At 44.1% G+C, this 17567-nt stretch overlaps 1 protein-coding gene across 1 annotated transcript; it reads right to left on the minus strand.

Moving 5' to 3' along the window:
- Positions 1 to 9167: 9167 nt before the first annotated feature.
- LOC122723463 (cell surface glycoprotein 1-like) lies at positions 9168 to 10018 on the minus strand. Its single transcript, XM_043955615.1, has 2 exons — positions 9430 to 10018; positions 9168 to 9193 (listed from the first exon to the last, which is right to left on the minus strand). The coding sequence occupies exons 1-2, from the start codon at positions 10016 to 10018 to the stop codon at positions 9168 to 9170; spliced, it is 615 nt and encodes a 204-aa protein (XP_043811550.1).
- Positions 10019 to 17567: the final 7549 nt, after the last annotated feature.

Below are 17567 nucleotides of genomic sequence, written 5' to 3' on the forward strand. Positions count from 1 at the left end.
CTTTTCATGTAAAAACTCATTTAATTTTCATACTTAAAACCATGAAATACCTTAAAACATTTTATGAAAACATGTTTCTACCCTACTAGAGGCTTCCGACATCCGAGATTCCACCGGACGATAGGAATTCCGATACCGGAGTCTAACCGGGTATTACAAAAGTAGTCAAACCGGGGGTATATCGAATTGAGGACATGCAAGGAAACACTGAGCCTCATGCTTGGAATATCCAGCATTTGAAAAGGTACTTCCCCTGAGATATTATCAAATGTAAAAAGATCGATTGTACTTTAAAAGCATGGTAATAAAATAGACGTTGTCATCGTCTAAAATTTTATTTGCCATAACTTACGTTGCTTTCGTGAAAGAAACAAAAGAGAAAACTAAAACAGGCACCAAGGCCCAAAGCCTCAGGGAGGTAGGTGACTGGAATCCCCAAGATCTCCAGGCGCCACAAAGCCGAACTGAGATGACAAGACCGGGATCCCCAAGATCTCCTGGAACCACAAGACCGGGATCCCCAAGATCTCCCGGCACCACAAGACCGGGATCCCCAAGATCTCCCGGCACTACAAGACCGAGATCCCTAAGATCTCCCGGCACTATAAGATCGGGATCCCCAAGATCTCCCGACACCACAAGACTGGGATCCCCAAGATCTCCTGGCACTATAAGACCGGGATCCCCAAGATCTCCCGATGTCACAAGACCGAGATCCCTAAGATCTCCCGACACTAAAAAACCGACAAAAGTGCCGATCTGAGACATGCAAATATAAGCCCAGAAAAGCGAGCAAGAAAAAGGCCAAACTCAGCAAGCTACAAGCCTCCTATGATCCAGGAGGAGACCTAAAGCCTGAGCAGACAAGGCCCCAGTCTCGATCCCTATCAGAGCAGAACTAAAAACAAAAGCCAGCCCTGCTCATCACTTTAAAAGGTACATGATCCTTTTTACTTTGGTTATATGAAGGTTATACACCCGAGCCCATATTAATGAAGAAATGAAAGAAAAACGAGGACGTCTAGTCAATTGTTAAAAATCGAATCCATGAAGATTAATTAAACACGTAACTTGAAAGTTTTTTTATCCCTAAGGCAGATCCAGTTCGGAAAAGGCCTGCAGATAAGAATGCCCTTATGAAATTGGAAAAGTTCATAAATCAAAAGTCAAGTCTCTTGCTAATTTTCTAGCCCTGATTAGCTTAAGTATAAGGAATAAAGGACAGTATGCTCGATCCCTCAGAAATTATTGGGCATAGCTTAAGTGCTTTATTCTTAAGTCTTTAACAAATTAAACAAATTGGACTTTTTAACATAATAAATAGCTTGATGAAGCAGGAAAAATAAACGAAGGAAAAAATAACTTATGTATAAATATAAAGCAGAAAATAGCTCAAGTGTGAACAGAAAACAAAAATAAAATTTCATTAGTGAAAAAATAAAAATTACAACCTAGTCTACTGAAGGAAAAACTGTCCTTAAGGGACTTACATGCCTAGGCGTATCTACATTGTCTACATCACTATTTCCTATACTACTATGTACAAAGGGTACAATTTTCCCCACTTGGGGCCCTGCTTCCTCCTGCCCCTGAGGCCCAGCACCTTCATCTTCCTTCCCTAGCTCGGCATCTGCCTCAGAAGGCCCAGCTACAGTGCGAGAAGCGCCTTTAGGCAAAGGTCTGTCATCCTCCCCATAGAGCACCTCCTCGCCATCAGAGTCTTCCTCAGTGGCTCGAAGTTCAGCCAACGGGGTGGAGGGGGCATATCTGGCAGTCCTCAGGCCTCGATATGATTGTATCCAGAGACGAACATGCGGAAGCTCTTGTTCCATATGGCTGTCTTCATCTCGCCAGAAGCTTTAAACTCCGCAAGTCACTCCTCGCAGGCCTCAGCTATCTTGGCTTTCAGCTCCGAAGAGTCCTTATAGCTCTGAAGATGAGCCTCACAGGCCTGCTGGATCTCCCTTTTTAGCTCAGCCGACTCCTTATACTCCCTCAGATGCTCCTCGCACTCTAGCTGGACTCTATCTTCAGCCAGCTTGGCATTTTCGAGCAAGGCTAAGCACCTCTTCTCCAAAGCATTGACTTGTTGGCAGAGTTGTTGATTCTAAAGTTTGAACTCCTCTGCCACCAAGGTCAAGCCCTTGATGCTGTCAGCTTTCTTGCTCAGCTCTTGCTCTAGAACCACGACCCGAGCTAGGGCTTCTTCTCTCTGCACCAGCACGGCATCAAAATTTGCCTTCAGTAGCTCGTGCTGGTGTCGGGCCTCATCCTTCTGGCTCAGGGCCTCATCCCTTTCTCGTCGGATCTCCTCCAAGGAGGACAACTGCTTTAAAGCCTTGTCACACTGATCTTCTGCCTCAGCTGCCCTCCCATTAGCCCTTTTGAAGGCCTCCAACGCAGTGTGTAGCTCTATCTGGAGGGATCTGGAGTGTTCCCGAGCGACTGCGAGATTGCCCCGGGCGTCACTGGTTGCTGATAAGTTCTCTTCCAGGCGTGCCTCCTCAATCCGGTGATCTACGGACTCACAGAGAGAGTGGTCACGAGCGTCTACCTCCATAAAGAGGCCCATCACCTAGTACAAAGAAAAAACTGTTAAAACAAAGAAACAAAGAAAGCCAAAATGAAAACAAAAGGGACAACTTACCATCAAGAGCATCTCCCTACTGCTATCTCCGAGCTCCCCTCGGGGTCGAGATCGAAAGGCTGCTTGCTCTCGAGTAAAACCAGCCAAAAGGCCAGTCAGAGCAAGCAAACGAGGGTCCGAAGCCTCCGTGATTCCACCGAACATCCGCTCCCGCAAGATCTCCGCTACAACGCTCGCCAGAGTTTGATGAGTAATATCCTCCGCGTTCAAAATATCGTTGTCAGGAGCAGACAACAGGGGCACCACGAGAGCCTCTTTCTTCTTCTCGAGAGGAGGGAGAGCTGGAGCCGGTCTCCTAGAAGCCCGAGACTTCTTAGGGATGGGAACCAGGGCAGGCACTTCGGCTGGAGTAGGACGCTTGCCCCCGACCTTCACTGCGACATCTCCACCATCAATGGGTCCGGGCCCCATTCCCTCGAAAGCAAGGACAACCCTAAGAAGGGCCTCCTGGGCACCTTCACCCGCCGGGATAACCTCCGTTCCTCTTTCCAGAGCCCTCTCCTCAGCGGCGGAGGTCTCAAGCCTCACCTCTAGAACCTCCTCAGAAGGAAGGATAGGATCTGTCTTCGCCTGCCGGGTGCCCTCAACCGGCCTAGAGATGGCCCTTGGAGCCTCTCCCATCCCTTCATTAGAAGTCCGTCGAGACTGGGGGGCCTGGGAGGACTGAGGAGCCTAGTTCGATCTGCTACGGTTGGATGGCTGAGAAGACTTGCTACTTCGGGAGCTCGGCTTGGGAGCTGGAGAAGGGGCTGGGGTAGGAGGCCGGCTAGCCGACCTTGCGGAGATGACGTCGGCCACCCTTTGAGTAGCCTCTCCCACGGATCGCCCAGCCAGGACGGCATCCAGAGCAACGTTCATGCTCTCCCGGGACAATGTAAGTGATAGGCGGTTGTCGAAGCCGTCAAAAATAAACCTATTAAACAATCAACAATAAACTTGTAGATAGTGGCAATAGGGTCGAACCATAGGGAATTGACACTAAAGATCTTCCTAATAATAACCAAGATGAGTAAATAACAAATAATTAAAAGAGGGGGGTTTGAGTTGAAGTGTAACGACCCCAAAATGGACCGTCACCGGCGCTAGGATTCAGGTCGGCTTAAGGCCGCCAGAACCCGTAGCAAGCCTGCTATACCCTCTGTGGACCTGTAAACCTCATACATGATCATACATTTTCTGTGAAAATAAAACGCTTTTCTGTACCAAGGCTTAACCTGTGCATGCACTATCTCTGTACTCTGTACTCATGTACTCTGTACTCTGTATCCCTGACTAGAGCTTGCTCTAGATGGGCAACTCATACCTGTTAAGCCTGGTTTTCACATACAGGAAAACATATATACATATACAGATCATGTACAAAACATACATCACTAGGTCTAGGTCAAGCAACAACTATTACATCTCTTTAATATTACAAGTCCACTCTAAGCTATTACAGATCTCTTTACTTTTCCTGTACTCTGCTGGACTGTCCCTGTACACTGCATACTGAATACTGAACCTGCAAAACTGGGGTTAAGGGAGTGGGATGAGCTCTATAGCCCAGTGAGTAGAACAGTAAAACATCTCAGTCAAAGATGATCTCATGGAATGCACCATATCACAGACAAGCCACATCAAGAGTAAACCTGTCACCACATAGTCCCAGTAACTCTGTGCCAGGGTGTAGAATCGAGCACCTGGTCTTCCTGTCATATATGTATATGTGTATATAACACCTGTGAACTTACCATTGCCAGGGCGTAGTCAAAGGCTCCTGGACTTTGCTATACCTGCCAGGGCGTAGTCAAAGGCTCCTGGTCTTTGCTATACGTGCCAGGGCGTAGTCAAAGGCTCCTGGTCTTCCTGTCTGTGACTATTGGATCATTCAGCATTTACTCACATCATCAAATAACAATGCAATGCAACATATTCGTGAATACTAATGCAAACAACCTATGGCATAAACATGATGCATGAGATATGCTAAAAGCAGTTTGTGGTTCAATTAAAAGTCATAAGTTTAGTTCCACTCACCTCTGGCTATCTGGACTGACTGACTGACTGACTCTGCAGGCTCTGACCCTCTGGAGCAGTACTCACTGCTGCTCTCTCTGGTTCCTCTGGTCTGTAGAAACACATAAAGACATAACTGAGGGACCAAACTACCGTAAAATCACTCTAGTGAACTACCCAAGAATCCCCTTAATCTCACTCTAAAACTCAGGCAAAGCATGCAAAAGAAAAGCTGGACAGAACACTTTCGGCGGCAGGTTCGGCGGCCGAATGTCCTCTCCAGAGACGAAACTCAAGCACCTTCGGCGGCACCTTCGGCGGCCGAATCCCCCAAACAGAGCCGAACATGCAAAAACACTCGGGGGCAAGCTGTGGCAGCCTAAGCTACCATGCAAGAGGTTCGGCGGCCGAATGAACTTTCGGCTGCCGAACCTGAGTTCATCCAGAACTCAGCTTCAACGACAAACCATCTCCTCCTTCCCTTCAATCTCTCCAAACATGCTTACCTCCACTACTCAACTCACATATACTCAAGTATATGGTCACAGGGGTCCAAAACTAGCTAATAACCCCAATCAACAAAACAAACATACATATAAACATGTAGCCATGCATAATTCTTTAAAACTACCATGAATACCCTAAGCATGCATCTCCTTCCTTTATCCCCATAAACTCAGAAACATATACACATGTTCAAGTGCATCACTTACCTCCTGTAGCAAGAAGCTAAACACGCTGACCAAGGGAAAACGGATCACCTCTTCTCAAACTTGCAAACTCTCTCTCAAACTCACTTTTTGCTTCAAACCCTTCAAAACGTGGTAAATGAGCAAACTCTTGCCTGAGCTGCTCAAAACACTTGCAGATGAGTCATAGAAGACGTGGCTAATTCATGGCAAGAATATGAAGCCAACATCTGTCAAAACACATGACTCAGCTCACTAGCCAACTCAGCTTCGGCTGCCCACTCACATGCACACGCATGCAACCTTCGGGGGCCGAACTTCCCTTCGGAAGCCAAACACTTTCGGCGGCCGAACTTACTTTCGGCGGCCGAACTTGGCTCAACTGCCTTAGGTCATTTCAACTCAAAACTCAAAACTAAAGAACTGTAAAACCATAAAACACCTCATAACACATAGAAACCATAACTCCTACCCTTATATAGAATCCCAACACCCCGGAGTCCACCAAACAACAGGAATTCCGGTGCCGGATTCTAGCCGGGTATTACATTGATGAATTAAAACTAAATAGCTAAAGAAAGCAATAATTTAAAGATGAGTAAATCAATAAGAGAAAAGCTTCTAGTTGAAGTATGGATCTTATTTCAGATTGTTTAGAATTGATCATTGATCCTTTAACTCTCCTATTTATTCCAATAAATTAGTTTTGGATGTGGAAGATGCTTCTCACAATCCAAATTCCTCCTTAGTTCTAGTTTGATTAGGAAACGTTCGCTAATCAAACACTAGTTAACAAGTTGCCAAGGAACGTCCTTGGGGCATTATAGCATCGAACAACTGTTAACTGCATTAAGACTTAGAGAAACCTAATTCTAACCTTACCAACCGCGTGGTCAAGTTTAGATTATGCAATTTGATTAATGTGAGTTTAAACAATTTAAGCAATTACGGACCTAAATCATTCAAACAATTTATCACTTAAGCAATTTAAAAGCAATGGGCCCTTATTGATTCTAAAAGCAAAGTAATAATTATGGAAAAGATTAGATTGCATAAATATTGAAATAAACAAGAGTTCAATAATGGAGTATTAAATCTCCCAATTCATCACAAAATCTGAAATTCACCAACTTCAACTAGAAAAGAAGGAGTTTAGCCACTCATGGTGGACTAAATACACAAAAAGATGAAAAGAAAAGAAAAAGGAAGATGCTGGAGAGTTTCTGGCGAGTTGAGTTGCTGATCAGAGAATGGGTTGCTGGTTTGGAGGCTCTCCTTTTATAGCTGCAGATTTCCATCCATCTAGGGTTTCAAAATCCCTTTTTGATTTGGTGTTTGACTCCTCTTTTGATGTTGAATTTAATTGCAATTGGAATTCCTTGGATGAGAAGTTCTTTTCGTGGCTCTTGGATTTGTATTGATAGTGATTGAGTTGGATTTGGACTTCTAAAAATTCGGATTTCTGTTTTCTGCTGTTTTTCCCGCTCTGCTGTCAAGTTTCTGCTTTCAAAGTGATTTGCCCGGTGGTTTGACTAGTTTCTTCAAGTGATTGGGCAAATCACTGACCAGATCGCTTCTCTGTGAGTCAGTCCTCTATGTCTCTGCGAGTGATTTGGCCAGTGATCTTCGAGTTTCTTGGGTAAATCACTGCCCATATCACTGCTGTCTGTTGCCTCCGGGTTTCTGCTTTAGCTTGATCTGGGCAGTGATGGGAGCATTTTAGCTGGTGATCTTGGGCAAATCACTGGGCAAATAATCCTTCTGTACTTTTTCTGCACTTTTTCTCCCATTTTCTAATTTCTTCCTTTTCTGTAAAAACAAGATAAAAACCATAAATTAAACTGAAAAATGTGTAAATAAGCAATAATAATTATGATAAAAATGTGGCTAAATTATGCTTGATCAAATACCCCCACACCTAGCTTTTTGCTTGTCCTCAAGCAACAAATAACTTAGCCAATCAAGCCCCCTTTTTCCTTAGAGCCTAAGTACCACTTAATAAGCCCCCCTAGACTCCTAATCTGAATTATCACAGTATAGAGTACATGCACTAAGGTCATCCTCTCCTTTCCTTGTTTCCTTTCACCTACCATGGTCAAGGGAAAGGTTTTTGATTCAATCATGCTTATTCTTTTATGTTAGGTTTAATGTAACCCCTAGAAGTGACTTGCCACCTTCTCTCTTTCTCCTTTTTATTTAATTTTTATTTTCAGCAGCACTTATTCTTATCCTTGCCTGAAAAAGTCACTAACCTTTTTACGCGATTGTGTACATGGGTGATACACCCCCGGTTACTCAGTTAGTCACTTGTTCAAGTGGCTACTAGCTCTGTTCATAGTCTAGACCATCGAAACTTATTTGCTTGAAAAAGTTACTGACCTTTTTACGCGATTGTGTACATGGGTGATACACCCCCGGTTACTTAGTCAGTTACTTCTCCAAGTGGCTATTAGGCTCAGTTCATAGTCTTAGACCATTGGAACAAGTTTGTGATTTGTGCTTTGTGCTGGTTTGTCATGATAGTTTGGGCAAATCAGCTCATAGGGAGTTACACTAGCTTTTTATTTGCATGTATTTTTATTTTTATTTCCCTTGACCACAACAAATTTAAGGATTCAATTCAAGTAAAGAACTTCCTAAGTGAAGGTAACATACTGTGAATGATTCAGTTTAGGCTTAAAGGGGTGGCAAATCAATGGGGTCATGAGATAAAGAAACTCTTTTAACCTTGTTATCTATGTTGAGTAGAGCAAAAGCTAAGACAAAATTCTGTGTGTGTGTGCAAAAAGTGTGAAAAAATTCTGGTGTGTGCAAAAAGGGGTAAGAATAATGTAAAAAGAAACAAAAAGAAACAATAAGAAACAAATAGAAATCAAAAGATGGTGTGATCAGTGAATAAATACTCTCCAGTACCCCCACACCTATCCCACATATTGTCCTCAATGTGTGAATAAATATATAGAAAACTGAAGGAGAAAAGGGAAAGGGACTCCTTGGCCTGTGAGTGATTTGACCAGTGACTTGGGCAAGTACTGGGCAAATCACTGGGCAAATCGCTATCTGTTACGGTGCTAGGGCAGAAAATGGTCCACCAGCAGGTCCAACAAGTGCTCCATCCTTTGCATTCGATCTTCAATCCTTCTGAGACGAGCCTCTACTGTCTGGTTGGGGGCTTCGTCTTCAGGTGGCTGAGGAGCATCCTGTTGGGGGCTGCTGGGGGTGGCTCATTTGCTGGTTCCTGCCCTATTGCTTGTGTTGTCTCATCGGTAGTAGCTGCTATAGTGGCTGGCTGCTGGGTGGTGGTGCTTATGGTGGCTTTCTTCCTTCTGAAAACACGCTCATGGCGTGGCGTTACTGGACCTGCAGGTGCAATGGAAAAAACATCCCCCACCTTGCAAAGCAACCCCATGTCATCTAATGTGCGAAGGTCCAAGGGGGTTGTCTTGGAAGTGGGGGAGAGGTCAGTATATGCTGGGTGCAATAGTTTGAGATTCACTGCAATGACAGTGATCAAGGGGCCAAAAATCAGTGGCCTGTTATATTGAATGATGCTAGATAGTTGGGTGGCAACCCAGTATCCCAGATGTATTTTCCTTTGTGTGTGCATGCACCAAAGAATATATAACTCAGTTCTGGTCAGGATGTTGGAGGCATCCTTCCTCCCAGAAAATGTGTAAGCTAGGAATCTGTGGAGGTATTTCAGGCTGGGGTTTCTGAGGTAAAGGTCCTTGGACCTAGTGGGTGAGTATGATTTTGGGGGATTATCACTTAATTCCAAGTACACAGAGCTTGGATCAAACTCAGCAGGGAAGTCCCAGGTGGACTGAGGGCATTCACAGCCCATGGCTATGCCGAATTCCTGCAGGGATAAGCGAAATCGCTTCCCCAATAACCTAAATCCAACAGTGCCTGGTGTGTGTATGTTGTGCATGGCAGGTTTATCAAAATAGAATGTGGTGAAGAACTCATGTGTGAGTTCAAGGAAAGAGGGCATGCGCAGGAGGAAAAAAGTGTCCCAGCCAATAGCAGAAATTAGAGAACGTACCTGGGAATGGAGTCTCAGTGCTCCAAGGGTGGCATGGTGGATATACTTACCTGGGTGATATGGTAGGGATGAAATTTTAAGCAGCCTGGTGCGCTCAGAAATTTTGTTGAATGTCAGTGATTTGACGATGTGATCAGGGTACGCTGGCCTGGGCAAATCGCTGGGCAAATTGCTGGGCATATCACTGAGTGTGTCGCTGGGCACATCGCTAGGCACATCACTTGGTAAGTCCATGGGCGCATCGGTGGGCACATCGCTGGGCATAACGCTGGTGAAATCAGTAGGCGCATCGCTTTCTTTGTGTCCCGCGGGATGCATGGCAGGTTCTGGCTCTGGGTCTGATCTTGGTGGCGACTGTGTTCGTGGCTGTTTCTGGCTGTAGCCGGAGGAAGTGGTGGCTTCAGGTAGCATTTCGCCCGCAGGGTTTGCCGACGGGGCTATTGTGGATGGTGGTGGCGGTGTCCTTTGCCGTTTCTTTTGCCGGCGATATGTCTGGGCGGCCGGTGAGTCGGTGCGTCCTGTTGCTGTACTTGTGGCCGGTGGTGTCTCGGTGTTGGTGGTGGCCGGTGGAGGTGTGTCCCACGTTTCATCGTCACTGTCAGAGGGGATGGGTTTCGGCAGCCCTAGTTTCTTCCACATGAACGGTCCGCCTGTGGCCTTCATCTTGATTCTTACCATGGTGGTCTTGAGTTTGCCGGTGGGTGAGTGGTGGTCGGAGAGGAGAAAGCTTGAAGAAGAAGAAGAGATAAAAAAAACAGTAGTTTAGCGTAAAAAGTAAAAGAATAAGAAAAGAACTACTTAAAGTGATTTGGGTATGTGAATCTGCCCTGATCATTTAATGCTGGCCTTTTGGATTCTTGACAGGGTGATTTGCCCAGTGATTTGGACAAATCACTTTGGCCAGATCACTCCTCCTTTGCAGTCGCTGGGCTGGTACTGTTCACGCCCTTTGCTGATGATGTGCTTGCTTTTGCGATGGGACCGGTGATCTGGTCACATTATCAGGGCAATTGGGCATATCACTGCCCCGATCACTTATGATTCAGTCGATTTGCCTGACGATTTGGGCAAGCAGTGGGCAAATCACTGGGCAAATCACTGGGCAAATCACTGCCTCTGGGCTGCCTCCCAGTAGCGCCCTGTTTTCTGTCTTGGGCTGGACTTCAGTGTTTTGCTCAGCAATCTTGGGAAGGGGGATCCAAGGGGACCTCCTCCACAACATGAACAGTAAAACCTTCATAGAATCTCTTCAAGCGATGCCCATTAACTTTGAAAACTTTGCTTGTTTGTGGGCTCCTAATGTCAACAGCTCCATGTGGATAGATATGTTCAACCAAGAATGGTCCAATCCACCTAGACCGAAGCTTACCAGGGAATAATTTGAACCTGGAATCAAAAAGCAAGACTTTATCACCAACCTGGAAGTGTTTTCTGGAGATATTCTTATCATGGAAGGCTTTAGTCTTTGCTTTGTAATCCCATAAAGCTTCATAGGCATCACGCCGGATCTCCTCAAGCTCTTGAATCTGTAATTTTCTGTTAACTCCAGCTTCTTTTTCATCAAAATTACAGCTCTTCACAGCCCAATAGGCTTTGTGTTCAAGTTCCACAGGAAGATGGCATGCTTTTCCATAAATCAGCCTATATGGAGACATCCCAATTGGAGTTTTATATGCTGTTCTATATGCCCATAAGGCATCATTTAGGCGCATACTCCAGTCCTTGCGACTTGGGCAGACTGTTTTCTCTAAGATTGACTTGATCTCCCTATTTGACACTTCAGCCAGCCCATTTGTTTGAGGATGATAGGCGGTAGAGGTTCTATGGATGACATGGTGCTTCTTTAGGAGAGTTTCTACCACCTTGTTGCAAAAATGGGTGCCTCGGTCACTGATTATAGCCTTGGGCAGTCCAAATCTTGAGAAAATGTGGGACTTTACAAAATCACATACTGTTTTTGCATCATCAGCCCTTGTTGCCTTGGCCTCGATCCACTTGGACACATAATCCATAGCAAGAAGTATGTAGGTGTTGCCAAAGGAAGGTGGGAATGGTCCCATGAAGTCAATGCCCCATATGTCAAAGATTTCACACACTATGATGGGTGCTTGTGGCATTTCACTTCTTTTGCCAAGGTTTCCTGTTTGTTGGCATCTTGTACATGACCTACAAAATAAATAAGCATCTCTAAATATGTTAGGCCAAAATAATCCACTTTCAAGGACTTTCAAGGCTGTCTTGCGTGGCCCAAAGTGACCTCCACAGCTGTAAGAGTGGCAGAAAGTTAGGACAGATGTGATCTCATGGTTTGGGATGCATCTCCTTATGACTTGGTCTGCACAATGCTTCCATAGGTAAGGCTCATCCCACACATAATACCTTGCCTCTTTCTTGATCTTGTCTCTTAGGTGTTTGGGCAAATCAGTGGGCAAATCACCTATGGCAAGGAAATTAACAATATCAGCATACCATGGTTCCTCTTCTTGGACAGAAAAGAGGTGCTCATCAGGGAAGGTCTCATTGATGGGGCATGTCTCTATCTCGGTCAGAATTCTGCTGAGGTGATCAGCCACAAGGTTCTCCTTGCCTTTCTTGTCACGGATCTCCAAGTCAAACTCTTGTAACAGCAATATCCATCTCACCAACCTAGGTTTGGACTCCTTTTTCTTGATTAAATACCTTAGTGCAGCATGATCTGAGTATATAATCACCTTTGTACCAAGTAGGTAGGGTCTAAACTTCTCCAATGCAAACACAACAGCCAGCAACTCTTTTTCCGTGGTGGAATAATTGCATTGTGCAGCATCTAGGGTGCGGGAGGCATAGTGAATGACATGAGGAGAGTTACCTATACGCTGTCCCAATACTGCACCTATAGCAAAGTTGCTGGCATCACACATGATCTCAAATGGAAGAGTCCAATCAGGTGGCTGGATGACTGGGGCAAAAATTAGGAGTGATTTGATCAAATCAAATGTTGATTTGCAGCTGTCATCAAAGTTGATGGGTACATCCTGCTGTAACAATCTGCAAAGAGGCTGAGTTATCTTAGAAAAATCCTTGATAAACCTCCTGTAAAAACCAGCATGTCCAAGGAATGATCGAATCTCCCTAATGCTGGTTGGGTAGGGCAGATTTTTGATGGTGTCAATTTTGGCTTTGTCCACCTCAATCCCTTTTGCTGAAACAATATGGCCTAAGATTAAGCCATGGCTGACCATGAAGTGGCATTTTTCGTAGTTGAGAACTAGATTTGTCTCCAAGCATCTTTGAAGTATTTTCTCCAAGTTGGCAAGGCATTCATGGAATGAGTTGCCATACACCGTAAAGTCATCCATGAAGACTTCAATGATCTTCTCCACATAGTCAGAAAAAATGCTCATCATGCACCTTTGGAAAGTGGCTGGTGCATTACAAAGACTGAAGGGCATCCTCCTAAATGCGAATGTGCCAAATGGGCATGTGAAAGTGGTCTTCTCTTGGTCTTCAGGTGCAACGGGGATTTGATAAAACCCCGAATATCCATCTAGGAGGCAGTAATGGCTTTTTCCAGCAAGTCTCTCAAGCATTTGGTCCATGAAGGGCAAGGGAAAGTGGTCCTTCCTTGTGGCTGTGTTGAGCTTCCTGTAGTCCATGCAAACTCTCCACCCATTTTGTACACGAGTGGGTACTAGCTCTCCTTCAGAATTAGGGACAATGGTAATCCCGGTCTTCTTTGGTACCACATGGATGGGACTCACCCATTTACTGTCAGAAATGGGGTAGATTACCCCAATGTCTAGGAGCTTCACAATCTCCTTCTTTACAACCTCCATCATAGGTGGATTCAGCCTTCTTTGTGCCTCACGAACAGGTTTGCACTCATCCTCCATAAGTATCCGATGCATGCACATTGAGGGTGAGATACCCTTTATGTCCTCCAATGTCCACCCAATTGCCTTCTTGTGTTTCCTCAACACATCCAGGAGCTTTTCCTCTTCTTCATGGCTGAGCTGGTTGGAGATGATTACTGGAAGTGTATTTCCAGCTCCCAAGTAGGCATATTTGAGGTGGTTAGGCAAGGGTTTCAGTTCTGGTGCATTTTCTGTCTGCTGGTTTTCTGCCTGCCTGCTGTTTGATTTGAGCTGTGATTTGAGCAGATTTTCTGGTGTTCTGGGCAAATCACTGGGCAAATCACCCACATCCAGCAAGTTACAACAGTCTGCTGTTTTGTCTGCTTCAGAGATGTTGCTGTCCACTTCTCCTCTCCTGCAAAGACTTTCATAAAGTAAGTTTTCTTGATCAAAATCAAAAACTTCTTGACTTAAATTATCAATAACATCAAGGCCATAAACAGGAGAAACATCATTGGGGAATTTCATAACATCATAAACATTAAATTTGATAACTTCCCTTTCAAACTCCATAGTCAATGTGCCATCATGCACATCAATTTTTGTTCTTGCTGTGCTTAAGAATGGTCTTCCAAGTAAGATATCAGAGGTGGTGTTGCTCTTGTCTTCCTCCATGTCAATAACATAAAAATCTGCTGGAAAGACTAATTGGTCCACTTGCACCAACACATCTTCTAGCACTCCCTTGGGGTAGACAATGGATCGGTCAGCTAATTGGATCACAATGCTGGTGCCCTTGAGTGTACCTGCATTCAACAAGTTAAAAATAGACAGAGGCATGACATTTATTGAAGCTCCAAGATCACACATGGCCTTCTTTATTCCCACATTGCCTATTTTGCATGAAACTGCAAACATTCCTCTATCCTTGCATTTGACTGGTAGTTTTCTTTGGATGACAGCTGAAACACACTCCCCCACACTTACCTTTTCATGTTCAGCAAGTTTCCTCCTATTGGTGCATAGCTCTTTGAGAAATTTAGCATACCTTGGTATTTGTTTCACAACATCAAGTAGGGGAATGTTAATTTCCACTTTGCGAAGTGTCTCCAATATCTCTTTTTCCTCTTTCTCCTTTTGGGACCTTGCAAATCTCTTTGGGAAGGGAGGTGGTACCTTGAATTTCTCCATAGGTTACTGTTTCTGCCTTTGACTTGATTCTGCCTGGTCTGTTGATTTGGGCAAATCACTTCCTGCCTTCTCTGAAGAATTGGTCAAATCACTGCTGGACAGCTTAGTTTGCCCAGCGATCGGGTCAGTTCCTATCAGTGAACTGGGCAAATCACTGCCCTGATCACTTTCTGGCAGAATTTCTTCCATGGTCTGTTTTTGCAATTTTTCAGCCCTATTGTCTTGCAACTCCTTTCCACTCCTCAATGTGATGGCACTAGCATTTTGCCTTGGATTTATCTCAGTTTGGGAAGGTAGCTTCCCTTGAGATTCATATTTGCTCATTGAAGTGGCCATTTGGCTCACTTGTTTCTCAAGATTTTGCACAGTACTTGCTAAATTCTTCACAATTTCTTCAAAAGATGCATTGGAGTTCTGAGGTGCAGCTTGAGCTTGGTTCCTTTGCTGGTAGCTTGGATATTGATTTCCCCTTGCATAACTGAAATTTGGATGGTCCCTCCAACCTGGATTATAAGTATTTGCATAAGGATCATACCTTCTTTGCCCATTAAAGCCTCCAACAGCATTGACTTGCTAGTCCTCCTCTTGAAGGGAAGGACATAGATCAGTTGGGTGGTTGTTGGCACATATTCCACATGTCTTGGGCTGCTGAATCTGCTGGACTTGTTGGGTTTGACTCACAACAAGGCTACGGACAACATTGGTGAGTTCAGAAAGTTGGGATGATAAAGTGGAATTACTCACCTCATTTACATTCCTTGTTGGCAGCTCTTGGTCTCCAAATTGTTGAGAAGCTGCAGCCATGGAGGAAATTAAGTCCCTCATCTCTCGAGGTGATTTTTTTTCAATTGTTCCTCCACAGGCTGCGTCAATAAATTTTCTCTCTGAGGGTAGCAAACCTCCATAGAAGTACTCAATGAGAGATTGGTCAGAAATATCATGCCGAGGGCAGCTTGTGCACAACTTTTTGAACCTCTCCCAGTACTCATACAAGCCTTCAGAGTGCTTTTTCTTTATACCACTTATTTCTCGACGGATGCCTATGGCTTTTGAGGTTGGAAAGAATTTTCTCAAGAATGCTCTTACCATATCAGCCCATGATGTGATGGATCCGGGTGGCAAGTAGAATAGCCATTCTTTGGCATAGTCTTCAAGGGAAAAAGGGAAGGCTCTAAGCTTGATATCATCTTCTGGAATGCCTTGGGGTCTCATGGTTGAGCACACAACGTGGAATGCCTTCAAATGCTTGTGAGGATCTTCATTCTCTAGGCCTCTGAATTTAGGAAGGAGATGAATCAGACCTGTCCTTAGCTCGAATGGTGCTGTCAATAGGGGATATTCAATGCATAAGGGTGCTTGATCTCCTGCTGGTTCAGCTAACTCTCCAAGAGTTCTCTCCCGTGGTTGTGGTGCTTGGATGGGCACGTTTCTTGCTTGATTTTCAGCTTCTACATGTGCAGCAGGTGGTGCTGCCATTGCTGGATTTTCTGCCATGACCAGAAATTCAGTTTCTGGTAAAAATTCTGCTGTAGCAGGTGCGGTGGTGGAAGTTTCTGCTGGTGCAGAAATTTCTTCAGCAGGGGCAGTAGGTGGTCTGTGAGATGGTGTTGTTGATGAAGATGGTCTTGAGGCTTGGTTCCTCAAATTTGCTTGCTTCCTTAAGCTCTTGGCAGTTTTTTCAATCTCTGGGTCGTAAAGAAGAGTGTCTTTACGGCCAGACCTGGTCATAAAGGGAAAATACGTTAATTTAAATCAATTCCCCGGCAACGGCGCCAATTTTTGATAGGCGGTTGTCGAAGCCGTCAAAAATAAACCTATTAAACAATCAACAATAAACTTGTAGATAGTGGCAATAGGGTCGAACCACAGGGAATTGACACTAAAGATCTTCCTAATAATAACCAAGATGAGTAAATAACAAATAATTAAAAGAGGGGGGTTTGAGTTGATGAATTAAAACTAAATAGCTAAAGAAAGCAATAATTTAAAGATGAGTAAATCAATAAGAGAAAAGCTTCTAGTTGAAGTATGGATCTTATTTCAGATTGTTTAGAATTGATCATTGATCCTTTAACTCTCCTATTTATTCCAATAAATTAGTTTTGGATGTGGAAGATGCTTCTCACAATCCAAATTCCTCCTTAGTTCTAGTTGATTAGGAAACGTTCGCTAATCAAACACTAGTTAACAAGTTGCCAAGGAACGTCCTTGGGGCATTATAGCATCGAACAACTGTTAACTGCATTAAGACTTAGAGAAACCTAATTCTAACCTTGCCAACCGCGTGGTCAAGTTTAGATTATGCAATTTGATTAATGTGAGTTTAAACAATTTAAGCAATTACGGACCTAAATCATTCAAACAATTTATCACTTAAGCAATTTAAAAGCAATGGGCCCTTATTGATTCTAAAAGCAAAGTAATAATTATGGAAAAGATTAGATTGCATAAATATTGAAATAAACAAGAGTTCAATAATGGAGTATTAAATCTCCCAATTCATCACAAAATCTGAAATTCACCAACTTCAACTAGAAAAGAAGGAGTTTAGCTACTCATGGTGGACTAAATACACAAAAAGATGAAAAGAAAAGAAAAAGGAAGATGATGGAGAGTTTCTGGCGAGTTGAGTTGCTGATCAGAGAATGGCTTGCTGGTTTGGAGGCTCTCCTTTTATAGCTGCAGATTTCCATCCATCTAGGGTTTTAAAATCCCTTTTTGATTTGGTGTTTGACTCCTCTTTTGATGTTGAATTTAATTGCAATTGGAATTCCTTGGATGAGAAGTTCTTTTCGTGGCTCTTGGATTTGTATTGATAGTGATTGAGTTGGATTTGGACTTCTAAAAATTCGGATTTCTGTTTTCTGCTGTTTTTCCCGCTCTGCTGTCAAGTTTCTGCTTTCAAAGTGATTTGCCCGGTGGTTTGACCAGTTTCTTCAAGTGATTGGGCAAATCACTGACCAGATCGCTTCTCTGTGAGTCAGTCCTCTATGTCTCTGCGAGTGATTTGGCCAGTGATCTTCGAGTTTCTTGGGTAAATCACTGCCCATATCACTGCTGTCTGTTGCCTCCGGGTTTCTGCTTTAGCTTGATCTGGGCAGTGATGGGAGCATTTTAGCTGGTGATCTTGGGCAAATCACTGGGCAAATCATCCTTCTGTACTT

This window comes from Manihot esculenta, chromosome 4 (assembly GCF_001659605.2).
Source record: "Manihot esculenta cultivar AM560-2 chromosome 4, M.esculenta_v8, whole genome shotgun sequence".
Lineage (NCBI taxonomy): Eukaryota > Viridiplantae > Streptophyta > Magnoliopsida > Malpighiales > Euphorbiaceae > Manihot > Manihot esculenta.

Bases quoted from the DNA above. Each gene is read 5' to 3' on its own strand.
- LOC122723463 (XM_043955615.1), bottom strand. From the start codon at position 10,018: ATGTGGAAGAAACTAGGGCTGCCGAAACCCATCCCCTCTGACAGTGAC. The intron at 9,194-9,429 runs GTAAGTATATCC...TTATCCCTGCAG, and splicing joins ATCCCTACCATATCACCCAG to GAATTCGGCATAGCCATGGG.